General features: G+C 34.9%; 1 protein-coding gene across 1 annotated transcript in view; it reads right to left on the bottom strand.

Annotated features, from left to right (window-relative positions):
* Positions 1-15,875, bottom strand: part of NAALADL2 (N-acetylated alpha-linked acidic dipeptidase like 2) — a 923,861-nt gene that overhangs the window by 693,860 nt on the left and 214,126 nt on the right. The window contains 1 exon segment of the mRNA XM_030330052.1: positions 4,195-4,696. Coding sequence (XP_030185912.1) covers positions 4,195-4,696 — 502 coding nt within the window.

Raw genomic sequence — 15,875 nt, 5'->3', positions numbered from 1 at the left:
TAAAGTGGGAGCAAATGGTTCTCACTTGATAGATACTCTTATGAACTGGCATGGCACTTCCTGAATCTAGCTTGACTTTTCAGGTGAATTTTCCTTTTGTGCTGTTTTGTGGGTTCTTTGGAGATCCATTCATCCCACAAGTGGGGACTTCTCACCTTCCTTTGATGTGAGTAATACATTCTCCTCCAGCTCCAATGCTTACTTCTTCCACAGACCCGTATCTCTAGCTCTGTCTTTGATAAGTTCTTTTCAGCCATCAAGGAAGCTTTATTGGAGAAGATCTGTAAGACTCCCTCCAACCCCCACTCCATTTGGGCTACTGTAACAAAATATTACAGACTGGTTGGCTTATAAACATTTCTCATCGTTCTGGAGAATGGGAAGTCTATCACAGCACTGGCAGATTCATTGTGGTGGCTGATAAGAGCCCTCTTCCTGGTTCATAAAGAATGTCTTCTCACTATGTCCTCACATGATAAAAGGACTAGCAAGCTCTGTGGGGCCTCCTTTTGTAAGACTGCCAGTCCTTTTTGTGAGAAATACACTTTTGTGACCTAACCACCTCCCAGAGGCCCCATCTCCTAATACAATCATATTGATCATCGGGATTGCAATATATAAATGGGAGGGAGGCATGACACAATCCTAATAATCCTCTCTCTCTCTCTCTTTCATTCATATTCATATCCTGTCTGTCTGGATATAGTCCATAGAAGCAAAGTTTGTCATAGGCCACCCAAAACCTCTTCTTTTGTACTTTTATCTGCAACTAAACCAATCCATCCCTTATAACTTAGATTTCTCAAGTGGAAATCAGGCAGTCTCTGTGAGGCAGCTATCAAGTTCTTCCAAGTAGTTCTATTAAACCCTTTTTTCATTGGACTTGAGGCTTCATCCTTGGGAAGAAATTGGGACTTAAAACCACCACTAGCAGCAATCTCAAAAAAAATCCTTTTTATCGGTTCTTTTATTTCTTTTAAAACTGGGTGATCATCTCAGAGTTTTATGCTATTCTCCCCTTCAAGTTCTGCATGCTGTCCTAGTTAGATACGCACTATCAATTGTCTTTAAGCCTCAGCTGGAACTGAGATATCAACACTGTACTTTAACATTTTTACAGTATCTGGTTTTGATACGAGTTGTCACTTTTTTTCTTTAAATCAGAAGATAGCAGATCCTCTGAGTAACTTTAATATTACAAAATATAAAATATTTTATAATGTAAGTAGGTATTATATTAATATTTTGAATATAATCATTATATGAAAAATAAAAATGGTAAGTCAAATGACTTTCAAAATACATAGTATAATTGACCGGTTATATATAGATCACTTACTTACTTACCAGTTATATGTAGATCACTCACTTACTTAGGCACTCATTTCCTTAGAAAAATACGTATTCAATATTTACTAGACAATAGGAGTCTAATGTTGGACAAAGCAAATTTAGTCCATTCCCTCATGGAGTCTGCATTCTAATCTATTATAAAAAGAATATATTTTCTTTGCACAACCTTTGGATGTTTGGCAAGAACTGTCCTAGTCTTAGAGTATATGAAAGGATGGAGAACCAGTAGAGAAGAGAGAAAGTAACTAATGAACAAAACAGTGAGCCAATAAGAGCCCAAAAGTAAGCATAAATTGATGAAAAGTAGCAGTAGGTATCTGTGATATATAGAGTTAATGCTAAGATGACTTAGTAAACATAGAAACTCATAGAAGGGCATTTGGTTACCATGACTATTAGGGAAAAGGTTGTCTTTGGATGAGATGTTATTTGGAAAAAGTTACTGTAAACATATTTGTATGAAAATATTTATTGAAGAAAAATCTCTTATCTCAATAAAGAAAAAAATGTGGCTATTTGATGTAGTACAATTGGGAATATGTGTTCAACCACTGGATGCTGCCTGGCAATATAATTGTTAGTGATTATATTTTTGTAGCTAGCTTTGAAATATATATTTTATGGATTTTCAAGTTTAAGAGGAGAATATATGCTTTACTGTCACATAACTCCTATTCTGAGGAAAATAATGAATACTTTTATTTAATTATACATTTACAATTTTAGAACCAGCTGCCTATTTGCAAAAAGGACATTAAGTCAGCTTTTAAAGATATCTACGATGCTGAAAAAAATAATAATTATAATAAGTAAGGCAAAGAAAGCCAGAGAAAGGAAATAAATATGTAGGCTAGTTAGTACACAAAAAAATGCATGCCATAAAATTCCTTATGATTTCAATACAAATAGGACTCTGAACTTACTATAAAGGCCAAAGGAAAGAGGGAAGAAGCTAGGTTATGAGATTCATTGTGTCCATAAGTTAAAAACTAAGCAGTTGATCAGGAAAACATAATAATTATCAGTATTAACAAAAAATTTTACCCATGGATTCTTTTCCAGAGGACACTTTTGCAAAAGAATGTCCACAATGAAGATACAGTTGACACAGTTTCATAGAGTTCTGTTTTCCTTCTTCCTCCCAATCTCTGCTTTAGGTGGTTGGGTTTTTTGTTTGTTTGTTTGTTTGTTTGTTTGTTTGTTTTTAAATAACAGCCCTGTGTCAGTTAGATCTATCTTTGACAGACCCCTTGCATTCTCCCTCCTCCAGGGAGCTGAACCCTTCAGAATGACTTCCCAGGCTCGGAGTCCGCAGTATCCCTGCTGGGTTCAGTCAATGGGACAACTAGTAGGATACTGAAAAACAGGAGAAAGGGAGAAGCTGCCATACTTCTTACTTTCTCTCTGCCTTCAGTAGCTGAGGCTACATCTCCACCCCCCTGCACGTGTATATGTAGAAAGTTCCAGCTTCCACCAAGTTATCCCAGGTCCCTCTGTCCCTGCAGCTTAGGTTTAGTAATGGCTTCTTTTCTTTGGGCTGCCCCACTGTCCCAGCTGCCTTCTCAGATTTTATCACTGATGGAGTAATTTCTCTACTTTCAATGCCCTCTGCTTTAAATATTCAGAGAGTTATCTGTTGTCTGTTTGATCCTGACTGATAGAATCACCCACTATAAGTTAATGACATATCTTTCAGGTCAATTCTACGTAAACAATTTTACACTGAGCGATACCATGGAAAGTCTGCATATTACATGCTTAGGCAACAATGAACAGCAGGTGCAGAAGGGTATAGGAAACAAACTGCCATTAGGCATTCAGATATGATTTTTAGGAAGAGAATAATAATTCACCAGTACCAAAACACAAGACATTTCAGCACATAGACACCATGATGCACCTTCAGTGGGTATGCTCCCGAGGAGCTCCCTAGAAATGCACAGATGCCAACATCTTGTTGTAATGAGTCAATGTAACCCAGAAAGAATATCCTGGGGAAGTAGCACCCTCTCTCTCATCTACCTATAAACAACATATAGGATTCACTTAGGACTGTCTTTTCTTGGCAAATAGGGAAGATATATGGGAAAGCTAACATTCCAGGTCTTCATTTCACTAAAAATGTAAACTAGCAAACCCTTTACAAGTCAACATATATGCTAATAATATAGCAACCGTTTCAAGATACCCATTAATTATAAGACAACGGTGAAACTTTTCCCAAGAACTCAGATTAATGCTCAGATAAAGAATATTTTCTTATCATTTAACTTAAAAATCAACACATTCTGGCTAGAAAGTTCATGTGCAAACTTACCTTAAAGAGACAGATGAACTTTTAGAATTGCCTTATATATGGAACCCAATGGTTTTCAATAAAAATGTGCTAAGAAATCCGGGAATGCAAGAAACCAAATAGTATCGGTGCTTGTCTTAGCTCTTAACCATAAGAGATAGTTACTTCAGCCCATAAGAAGAGGTTTATTTCATTCTGGAGTCATTAAAAATTTCAATCATATGGCTAATACCCTAGTTTTTATTACACATATATCCAATTGTGTTTGCACCCTAATTTGGCCTACCTGGGCTGTCCAAGAGGGAGAATATGCAATGACTGGAGTCTTTCGGTCTCCACAGTAGTTATGATTCTTATTATCAATTAATACAACAGCATCATAAATTTGAAACGTGCATCCTCTCTGTGAAGGGTGTGCTGGCAAGTTTTGCTGCTTGGCTTGCAGGACTAACCTTAAACCATGGCAAAACCAACAATTCAAACTCCCTGTGAGACATGTTTCTCAGGAAATGCATCCCACCAGCATCAATTTCTTCTCCACCTACCTGAAAGACTTCTTAATATCTTCTGCTTGGATTGTCTTGAGAATCTCTTGGTATAAGTGAAGATCAAGCGTTCCTGAAGTTGTAGCATTTGAAGGGCAATTTTTATGTGCATAATAGCCTATCAAAATCCCCAAAATAAATAAAACGGTGGCTGTGCAAAGTATTTTTAAAAGGCGGCAAAAATTGCAGGGGTTGCTCTTTGGTGCAGATCTTGTATAACGGGTTACATAGTCAGACTCTTCTTGAAGTCTCTGAAACCTTCCTTTGGGTGAAGTTGCTGGTTGAATGGAATCAAGATTGAGGTCTGCAGTCTCTGGATTCTCCAGGTTCTGATTCTCAGCACTATCTAGCTGGAACTGGTCAAAACCAGGCTCCTCCAGCTCCTTTTCCATGTCCCACTCTAAGTCAAGGGCAGTGGCTTGAAGGTCATCATTGTCTAAATACTGTGAATGTCCTGGAGCTCTTTGATCTGCATTGACCTTCTGATAAGCCATCTTTTTACCTGTGAAAATAAGAGAAGTATATTTTCTTAAAATAAACTGTGAAACTGAATATGGAAAACCTCATTTAAAATGGAGGTGGGGGGACCAGCAGATTACAGATCCCAACAGGAAGAGGCACACCTTGCATTCCCAATTGGAAGAAGCCTATTTTACTACCCTACAAGGAAAGGAAAAGTTTCTCCCTGTTCAGCAACAAGCTCAGCAAATAACAAAATCCAATTCAGCTAATGAGAAACCATTAACACCCTGCACACTCACTGTCTTTCAATGGACTTTTCCTTCAAAGCAGCCCCTCCAAATTTCCTCCTTTTCTCAATAAAGTAACAGTCCTCTCCTTTGATCTCCAGGCTTGCCTATGGTTTGCCATAGTTTGCAGGTCCTGAATTGCAATTTCTCTGCTATTCCAGAATAAAGCCATTTTGCTGGTAAAATAACTGGCTGTTTACTTTTAAGGTTGACAAAACAAACAATAAAGAAAATCTCCAAGGTAAAAAGAAAAGACAACAGCAATCATATTAGGTTGCTAAATAAAATTTTACTGATAAAATTTTAGTGAATATAATCATGGGAAATATACTGCCCCTATAGAAAAATCACATATTAGTTAATTATGTAATCTTCTGTTTTTCTGTTGATGTTTATTATAGGAAGAGGAGACAAATGAAACTTTGAGAAAACATAAAATAGACACACACACACACACAATTATTCCTTTGAAGTTCAGGAGAATAAAAAGATCACAAATGTACAAGTGCATTGAGGATAAAATATTATCATGGAGGAAAAATTTAAGCTTACACATTGTCAAAATCACTTTTAAGAAAAACTAAGGGCAGAAGCAATAAAGCTGTGGTTTAGTAGTAAGTAAAGGAAGGAAGGAAGGAAGGAAGGGAAGAAGGAAGGAAGGAAGGAAGGAAGGAAGGAAGGAAGGAAGGAAGGAAGGAAGGAAGGAGAAAGAAAGAAAGAAAGAAAGAAAGAAAGAAAGAAAGAAAGAAAGAAAAGAAAAGAAAAGAAAGACAAGAAAGACCCTGGGATGACTTTTAGTATCAGAACTATTTTCAAAAAGAGATCAGGATACAATAGAAACAGAAACTAAATGGAGTGATAATGTTATTGAAATACAAGAAACAAAATATAATATGTTACATAGTCACAAATTATCAAAAGGACTGGAAACTCTAAGGCCACCCCAGAAGACCAAATGTTTCCGTGGAATTAGTAACAGGAATTGGCCTGTATCACTGAACTTTAAATAAAAGTCTGGGATGGCATCTTTCCAAAAAGGGAAGCCTTTTGCCAGCTAGGAGAGTTTGGTTTCATAACCTTGCTACAGGAGTGGCAGATGGAGATTTTCTCCCCTACACAGTTTTGGATGACAGTTTGTTATATCCTGCAGAGTGGTATTAGGCTAACTGGGCTAATTAACTACAAGTGGTCTTCTGTCTGTATTCAGTAACCCACTGGTGTATTATGGTTGCAGATTAGGAGTATTTATACTTAAATTTTCTGTGTATTAGATTTGTCATCTCAGCTGGATTCTAAGGTCCCTCACTATGTTTTATGATTTTTCTATGTGCCCCACTGTGGTGGGAGAAGAATAGAGCTCAATGGACAAGTGATCAGCTAATTGCCTTAGGTCCAGTGGTTAACAAGTAAACTCTAATAGGAAGATACAGGGACTTCATGGAAGGGAGTGGTATTCTACACAGAATTATGGGTATATGCAGCTCTAATCCTGTCTGGCAGAGATCCATATTAATTAAAATGTTCTGATTTTTTAAAGAGTTCAAATATAATTAAATATTAATCTTACAAAATAAAAATCGTAATTCTGACTAGATTTCTCATCTGCTACCCTATAATCTAGGATTCAGTCTTACCCATTGTTGACTCCATAACAATAAGTAATGCATGTCAGGTACTGGGACAGGCAGTGAAAACAAAGATAAATGGGTCCTTAATCCTCAAGGAAGGAACAGTTCAATCAGAGATAAATGCATGAACAAACCTATAAGTTGAATAAAAAATGTAGAGTGCAAAGGAGACTCAGGGAATATGGGAAAGGCTTCCCCAAGAAAGTGATCTCTGAGATATTTCCTGCAAGAGAGGAAGAGCTAACTAGGGCTGACCAGGGGTGTGAAAGGATGACATTCAGGCAGGCGAAATTTACAAACATGCAGAGGAATAAGAATGCATGGTGCATGGGCCATTTGGAAAATGCAAAACTACCAGCATTCTAGTACAAGGAAGGAGCGCATGGGCTGCAGATTCAGAGAAAAAGCTAGGAAAGCATATTTGTGGGTAAAAGGCTTAACTTCTGTGTAACTCACGGTCTTCATCTGTGAAATGGGCATGATAATAATATAAACTTCATAGTGTTGTAATTAGGATTAAGACAGGGCACCTAAAACATCCATTGAGTGTTGCATAGGCTCTATGGGTTAGAAGGGACATTTCTGGTAGTAGAGGAGAGAGGACCGGGGAAGACTGATGGAGGAAATGAAATGAGTTAAGTAACGCAGGAGAAATTATAAGGGTAAGACATTGTGGAGAAGGGGAAGTTACATTATATTCACACACATGTACACTCACATATAAAATACGCTAGTTGTGATTTGCTTGTTTCCATTTAGTTCATATGTAAGACAAAAAAGAAAAAAAAAGCACTACATGACATAACAACCGTTATCATGAAGGTGTTTATTCAGTACCATGCATTACAATAGGCTCAGGAATAATTCTGCACTTTCCCCAACCCCTTTCCTTCCGTCTCCCTCCCTCCCTTTCACTTAGCCTGGTTTCCAAAATGATTCAAGAAAGCACAACAATTGAATTTTATCCTTGCTCATACCAAGACAAGCAAAAAAAAAAAAAAAAAAAAAAAAAGCAATGGTTGGAGTTAATGATAATTATTCATATAAGTTAGGAGAGCGTTGGTAAAGTGTTAGAGGAAGACTCCAAATCACACTTGGTTAAAAAAATTTTTTTTAAGGTAAAAGAAAATCCAGGAGGATAGGAAAAACTTGAAGGTAGTAGAACTAAAGGCTTTCTAAAATCCATAATTCTAAATTCTCTCTGAATGCAGAAGAGGAAACTGAGGTCTAGAGTTGAATAATTCTTTAGACTGAGAAAAGTGATGCTTGGGTACATTTTTCTTAAGGTGATTTGTGGTTTTATAAAAATATGAGATTAATAATTTATTAGCAGTAAATTAATGTTAAATACCCCACAATTCAAATTATTTTAACATACAATTTAAAATACTGAAATTTCTTAACACTAGTCATTTTTTTCTTTTTTAGCTTACACATCAATAAATCCTTGCTATCTTGAAATGATATTATGATATTTATTTCTTTAAGTGTTCCGTTCATGCATTATTGATTAATTTACTTAGACACTGCCCCATTGTGGTTCTTTAGACTTCCCTGTCTCTCATTTTAATGAATCAGAGTCTCTCTCTTTAAAGATTGTTCCAAAAATTGAATTGTAGGACATGTCTTATGCTCAAGAAAGACGTAGCACACAGGAGTTACTATGGAAATGTGTGATCTCTAATTATGACCTCTAATACAAACATTCAAAGTCATTTCCACACAAATCATTTAAAAATCAACTGCAGCGATGAGGGAGAGTTTTCATCTCTAGCCTGACAGTAGGCATTCCATCACAAGTACATCAGCAATTTAACGCTTTTCAAACATCAGACAGAGCCATCAATTAGAATGTAATGCAGATACAGATATTAAGTCCTCACCATGATGGATATCTGCCTAACACCCTTACTACCACTTTTGAACTCATTACACATTTATAAACTTACCCTAAATTCTATCTTCCAGGAGAGCAGTAACTGGGTCAAAGGTAAATGGAATCATTCAATGTAACAAATTCCTAAATACTTCAAGAAAACTTCCAAGGAAATAAGTATGGGCGAATGAACATACACAGTGAAGCATTTAAACCATTTACATTTGGTAAAATAAGTTACATATATATTCTATACATGTTCTGTACATTTTATATATATTTAGAAATCGATTTCTTTAAAATTATCTTGCCTCAAGGAAAATCGTATAGCTTTTTGCAAAACTATAAATCTCTGCACTGATAGTTCTGTTTCACTTAATCTATCTAAAATAAACTCCTTAAAAATAAAACAGAGTACCACTAAATAAAACTGATCATATATTCAATTTTGAGTCAGCACAAATTATTTTATTCATGCCACAAAGAATGTAGCCTTCCTTAAAAACCTATGCTCTGTAAGTAAACAACATAACACAGTGTTTTGTCAGAATTTTCAAATGCTCAAGTACAATAAAAATTACATTATAAAAAGAAATCTTCAGCAAAATCAGCATCTCTTAGATATGATTATATAATTATGCCATCCAAACTTCATGTATTTTCTATTACTGATATTCATTTAATTTATATCATCATATTATTTTATAACTACTCTATATGAGTAATTTAAAACATACATGTAGTAGATTTCAGAATCGGCCACATGAATTTTCCTCCAAAAGAAATGTACAGTTGACCCTTGAACAATGTGAGAGTTGGGGGTGCTGACCCCCCATTCAGTTGAAAATCTGAGTACAATATTTGACTCCCCCAAAACTTAATAGCTTACTACCATCTGGAAGTCTTATCAATAACATTCAAATAACACATATTTTGTATGTTAGATGTACAATATGCTGTACTCTTAAAATAAGCCAGAGAAAAGAAAATGTTGTTAAGAAAATCACAAGGAAGATAAGATACATTTACAGTACTACACTGTATTTATCAGAAAACAAAACAAAACCCATGTATAAGTGGACTGGCACGGTTCGAACCCATGTTATTCAAAGGTCACCTGTACTTTGGTGTAGATCAGGTCATAGAAAATTGTTACATTTTCTCAAATAGAAATATCTGTAGCATCCTCACATTCTATATTATACCACTTAGCCTTCTTTATAGAATGCAATTTTTATGAAAAGTAGAGTATATTCTCTATACCAACATCTCTTATTCACTTAGATGAGATCCCTTCCCACCCAGGCCCATACCAAAGTCTAAATTGTATTTAAATTCAACATACTAAAACATTTATCTTTTGTATACACTTATCCTTTTATAAGGAAAAGAAAGCAGAAACAAGTTGAACTAAAAGGTATTTTTTCTGGATTACGGCAGGCTTAAGTCAATAAAAAATGATTTTGTATTCTTACTGAGCATATGATTAGTTTAAAAATAAATTGTTACTTCTGAATGCTTTCTTTCACACATTTTCACTGGCTGAAACTAAATAAATTAATAGAAATAAAAGATGAACACCAAAACAGGCAGAGATTTCAAAACGTAAAATACAATCTGTGGCTGCTGCAGATCTAGCCTAACACAATGGCTGGCAAATACTTCAGATGATAAATACATGTTAAACAGAAATTTTGTTTAAAAGCTATATATTATTAATGCCACTTAGAAATATAATCACAGCAGTATTACTTTCTTGCTCAGCAATCACAGAGAGGGAATTTATTACATGAATGTCCTGGCTTTATCAATCTCTAAATTAGTAGACTCTACAGTCAGGCTACTTGACTCAAATACTAGCTCTGCTATGTAATTCAGACCAGTTACTTAGCATCTTTATGCTTAAATTCCACATTTGTAAAATATTGAACTATATTTGTAACATTACTATGAATAAATGAGATAAATTATTAAAGGTGCTTAGAACAAGATCTAACACAATACAAATGATCCACTCATAAAGGATTACTCTAGAAATTCTATAGTTTAACAGAACAGAAGTACATATTTGGAGCTTACAACTTTGAAGACTTGGTTAAATTAAATTATGTCCAGAGGCCTTGAGTTTCAGTAACAAGAACCTAGAGATAATGAGGAATTGAGCAGTGGACTCAAGGATTTTTGAGAATGAGAAGCACCTTCTAATTACTAGCTATGGCTCAGATAAGAGAGAAAAATGGCTAATATTTATGTAGAAGTTATTATTGCATTTACTTACAACCACCAATTCTATGTCTTGTTATTCTTTTTACTCTACTTACGAAAAGAAAAGCAGTTTTTCTATAATGCTAACGACTTCAGTTTAATGGTTCTGGGAATTAGTGATAATTAAACATAGTGATAATTAATCATCAACATGACTTATATACGTTTGTTGTAGAAAACCATGTGTGTCCTAGGTGATTGACTTCATCTACTGACTTTGATGATACTGATAGTGTTTTCAACTCAAACAGTAAGAGATTGTGTAGATCTTATTAGAATTAGAAACACATCTAACAGCTTCCCTACTTGTAAAGTTATTTTATAAGCAAAATAAATAAATGACTCTGGCAGACTAACTTTAAAACACAAGGCAGAATCTCAATTTCCTATGACAGTTCTATGATTGAATCTTTACTGTAGAATGGGAGAAAATATTCATATGGTGTTTCCTGAAGCTTTGAATGTCAAATCATTTGCTGGTTTGAGTAGATTGATTTGAGGCAAAGGCATTTCTTAGAAATGTCAGTCCATCATCTAAAGGCATTCATTATGCATCTTCGTGCAGTATTACTTTAGATACTGTACCAGTGAACTATATGAGTGCCCAGAGGAATTTTTAAATTTAAGTTTAAGAACATTCCTTATAGGCTGAAAACATTTGACATAAATTTTTCAGTATGAACCTGGTTTGTACAAATAAAGCCCATGTTTGTGGAATAAATATTTGTTGTTGAAAGCTTTAATGGTCTCAACTTGAGAGCAGAGCCAAAGATAAAACTATAAAAACAGTAATTCAGAAAACTGTTCCCTGACTTAATTTTTTTAGTATAATGAGATTTTTTTCCCAATCTGGTTTTGTGAAATGGCCCTGGAAATTGCTATAGCATCTGTAAATGTGTTAAGAATTCCTTCTTTAATTATAATTTTGCATGTCAACTGCATAAAAGAAATGACAATAATTATTTGTTGTTCATGCTTCACTAATTGAATAAAGAGTATATATGAAGTAAGGGAAAATTATCTGTTTTATTTTTAGGAAGAAAAATAGTCAAAACCTACTCTTAAAATGGGCAATAGTACACCAAATTTAGGCAGAGCAGATAATCAAACTGGAGAGTATAAAACTAAAACTTTACTCTGAAGCCTGAGTTACCTTGATCACTAAATTGACATGTAAAAAGTATGCTTATAGGATACAAAATTAATGAGCGTAAATTGCAAAAATCAGTCAAAACTGTTTGAAGGAAAATTATTTGATGAAATACAGCAGGTTTGTGTAAATGTGTTTTATATCGCTTGCATATGTATGACCACATGCCAGTTCCCTGAGTGGGCCAGCCTTTCTTTCGGTATCTGTGTGTACCTGAAATTTGTGTAATGCACTAGTGGGATGGTTTGTTGGGCTCACCTGGTTCCTGTATTTATGATAAGGTTCTGCAATATTAAAATGACATCATTAAAAAAAAAGAACGATATCATTCAGTTCAGGCAAAATTTGGCAAGCAGAAGAATTCATCTAAATTGACTAAAATGATACAGAGTACAGTCTCTGGATTTCCTGAACAAGTAGTTTGAACACTTAGTACTATTTAGAATATCTATCATGTGAGGTTAAGTTTTTTTTTTATTACTTTAATGTTGATTTATTTTTGAGAGAGAGAGAGAGAGAGCGCACACGCACACTATCAGGGGAGGAGGAGAGAAAGAAGGAGACACAGAATCCAAAGCAGGTTCCAGGCTCTGAGCTGTCAGCACAGAGCCCAATGCAGGGCTCAAACTCATGAACTGTGAGATCATGACCTGAGCTGAAGTCGGATGTTAACCACCTGAGCCACACAGGAGCCCCTGTAAGGTTAAGTTTTAACCACCATCACAGAACTCTTCTACTCAGTGATGTGAAAAGAGTTTCTGTTCCTGCCATGGACTCCTTTCCTGGTCCTTTTTGGTATCTGCTTCTACCTAGATTTAATTTTTGTTTTCTTTTGTTTTGGCCTGGTCATCATTTCCATTTATAGACATATTTCTATCATCCGTAGAAATACTTATTTACTTCCACAGGACTTACATCCTTTTCACCTTCAGAGTACTTGAAGTGACCTCCATTAGAAATGAACATACATAAGATGAATGAAACCACAAAACTACAAATTACAGAAGTGTGGAGGAGAACAAATGCTGAGAGTCTGGCTAAAGAAAGCCATTATAATTGAGTTTTAAAGCCATTCTCAGCTTCACTGCAGTCAGGGCTAAGAAGGCTGTCTGCAGAGTCCTCTCAAGTTCCATCATCCTTCACCTAATTTCCCTCGTTAATGCACAAGGCTGTCAGTCTTAGCTGAAGAGTTTGTTTGTAATTTTATTATTTTTTTAAGATATTGCTTTTTGTAGTTGCAGGTTTCTATGTTAGGAAGATACATTTCTCTATCTAGTCAGAGAACTCTATGAGTCTCATTTTTTTTTTTTATCCTATACACTTAGATTTTGATACACAGAAGAATGTGCTCATGTTATGCTATGCAAAATAAAATGCTAATAGATGCTCCATTGACCCCTTAAAATGAGCCAGAACCTACAATAAGGTTAAAGTTTCATAAACATCCTGTCGTTGCGTCAAATAATCCTATATGTTAAGTACTACTATTATCCTTATTTTATAGATGAGGCTTAGAGGTTGTCTTTTTCCAAGCTCTCACAGCTATCAAAGGCAAGCAGCTGGAATATCACACCCAACCTGTCAAATTTCAAAACCTACTCTTTTAAATAGTACAATATTCAGACTCTCTAGAAGTCCCCAAAGTTGGCATAATAATGAATTCAGAGATCTTACTGATTGAATGATCCCCAGTTATGTCACCAATGTGACAACTCACTCCAGGAGTCTCAATGTCCACTAAATCTGAATGGTCCTGCCTCGACCTTTAGATCTCTGGGTGCTGCTCCGACCCTAGGACCTAAAAGAGCTCTGTCGTCTGCTTTCCACAACACCCTGCCAGGCATCGATGTTTCCTGGCACTGTAGTTTTGAATAAGGGAGAATCGCTTCCAAGTACATTGCTCTCTGAGGAGAAGACCACAACCTCTACTTTATGGTCTCTTCCTAGCAACACTTTCCAAATTTCTCTTTTCTCCTGCTGCTGAGGGACAAAGAGCAAAACAACTGTACTTAGAACTTGAAAGCTACAGTTCACATACGACCTGCCGGAGACCTGTTTTCGGCCATTAAAACCCTTTTGTCCATCTTGTCCTACTCCCTACTATGTGTGGTTTACACAGGCCTAAGAGGGCTTCAAGGGTGTCAAGAGTTAACAGTCAATACAATCACCACTTGGCTCTTTGAGAGCTGTCTGCCAGGAGGAGCCTCTTAGCTTGATAGATACACTGCAATTTTTTATCCTTTTAGCCAGTGTGAATCATCTTAAATTGTTGTTTTTTGACTATGGCTTTTGGATTTCCAGGGGACAGAGAGATGAAGCTGTTACCTACATGAGGCCACTAAGCACTCTATCTTTCACATTTTCAAAGGTAATTTATTGGTTTACCTTTTAGATATCTTTACTCTTCAAAAACTATCAACAGGCTTCTACAAACTGCAATGCTTTATTCTAAAATTCATATTGCTGTTTCCTAAAATGATAACACAAAAAGACTTTTGGAGGCCCAGAGTCATAATCCAGTGTACTCACAATCTGTGCTTTTCATTTTCTGAAATGGCTCTTTTCATACTTGTTTCTTTAGGGTGTTAACAGGAAAAAGTGTTAATATATTGTGATGCAGTGGTTAACTGCTGGGAAAGAAGGCAGCCTGGGAAAACCCATGGGTACAGTATATTTGTGTTACTGTAAAAATATGTATCATATAAACCATTCCAAATCTGTATTAGATAAAATCTGGAAACCTATTCTTTAGCTAAAGATCAACAAGGAAGATCCGGATATAAACATTTTCGTGTTCAGCTTTCAAAGTATTAGACCATAAGCTAAAGAAAATTAAAATTGGATTTAACCCACAATAATACAATGATAGGAATTCATTATACTTAATAGCCTGTTATGCTCCTTATAAGACAAAGATTACAATATAGTAATTCTCTTAATCTTAGGGCTAAAAATTAGTTTAAGTGAGTTATGATGTTTGGTTAAGTAGCAGAAAAACATTAATGTGAAGAAAACTAAAAATTGTGAAGCTTTCAGTTGACAACTGATGACAGAATCAAGGTTGAAATGCTTTTCAAGAATTATTGCAAGTAACTTAGAAACAAATTGTTTAAGGTCTCGCTATTCTTTCTTACTTCTAAAATGCCATATCATAATTACATATATATGAAGATAAACAAGGATATATTTTTACAGTATTTTATTCTAGGCCTCCCACTTATCCAAAAATGGAATATTATCTGAAGAAAAAGGTGACAATTATTATTTTAAAGTATGAAATTCAAGTCCTTTCTGTAAGTGACCTTTCTTTAAGTATGATAATACTAATAACTGCTAACCTTTTCAGTAAAAAAGCATGTATTAAATAATAAGAAACAGGATGAGAAATACTGTAGTAATATGCTACATCTGTATACAGTTTGATATTGAGAAGTTAATTTTTATTACAAATTTATACACATGCGTACTAATAGCCTTAGGTAAATTAAAGCAACTAAACAATCCACTAAAAACTATATTGGGCACTGCTTATGTCATTTCTATTTTATTTAGGAACAGGAGTATTACAAAAAATGGAAGACCTCCAATCACACATAAAAGTAATGCTGATATGAAATTAAATGTCAGGCAAAAGGCATGAAAATGCAATATTCGCAAAGACATTAAATGTAAAACATTTAGCAGAACTTTTATATAATTGACATCATTGAAAGGTAGTTTATTATAATAATGCATGCAAAATTTTAAAATTCACCTAGCACTTCAGTTTTAAAATGTCAAATATTATTACTTTACCAACATGAATTTTAGCTTCCTTCCAATTTTCTTTCTTCCCATAATGCATCCTTTATCTTTTTCTTTATATTTTTCTCCCCTTTCCCATTATTTCATTTTTACTTCTCCATTCTTATTTCACTATTGATATCTCAGTAATTCATTGAGAAATGATAAAATAATAAAACATAAAGAGTTTGTTTTATTTTTTTCTGCATATTGAGAATGATATATCCTGA

Source organism: Lynx canadensis, chromosome C2, assembly GCF_007474595.2.
Source record: "Lynx canadensis isolate LIC74 chromosome C2, mLynCan4.pri.v2, whole genome shotgun sequence".
Taxonomy (NCBI): Eukaryota; Metazoa; Chordata; class Mammalia; order Carnivora; family Felidae; genus Lynx; species Lynx canadensis.
The sequence above is the reverse complement of the archived record's forward strand: the minus strand, read 5'-3'. Positions and strand labels throughout refer to the sequence as shown.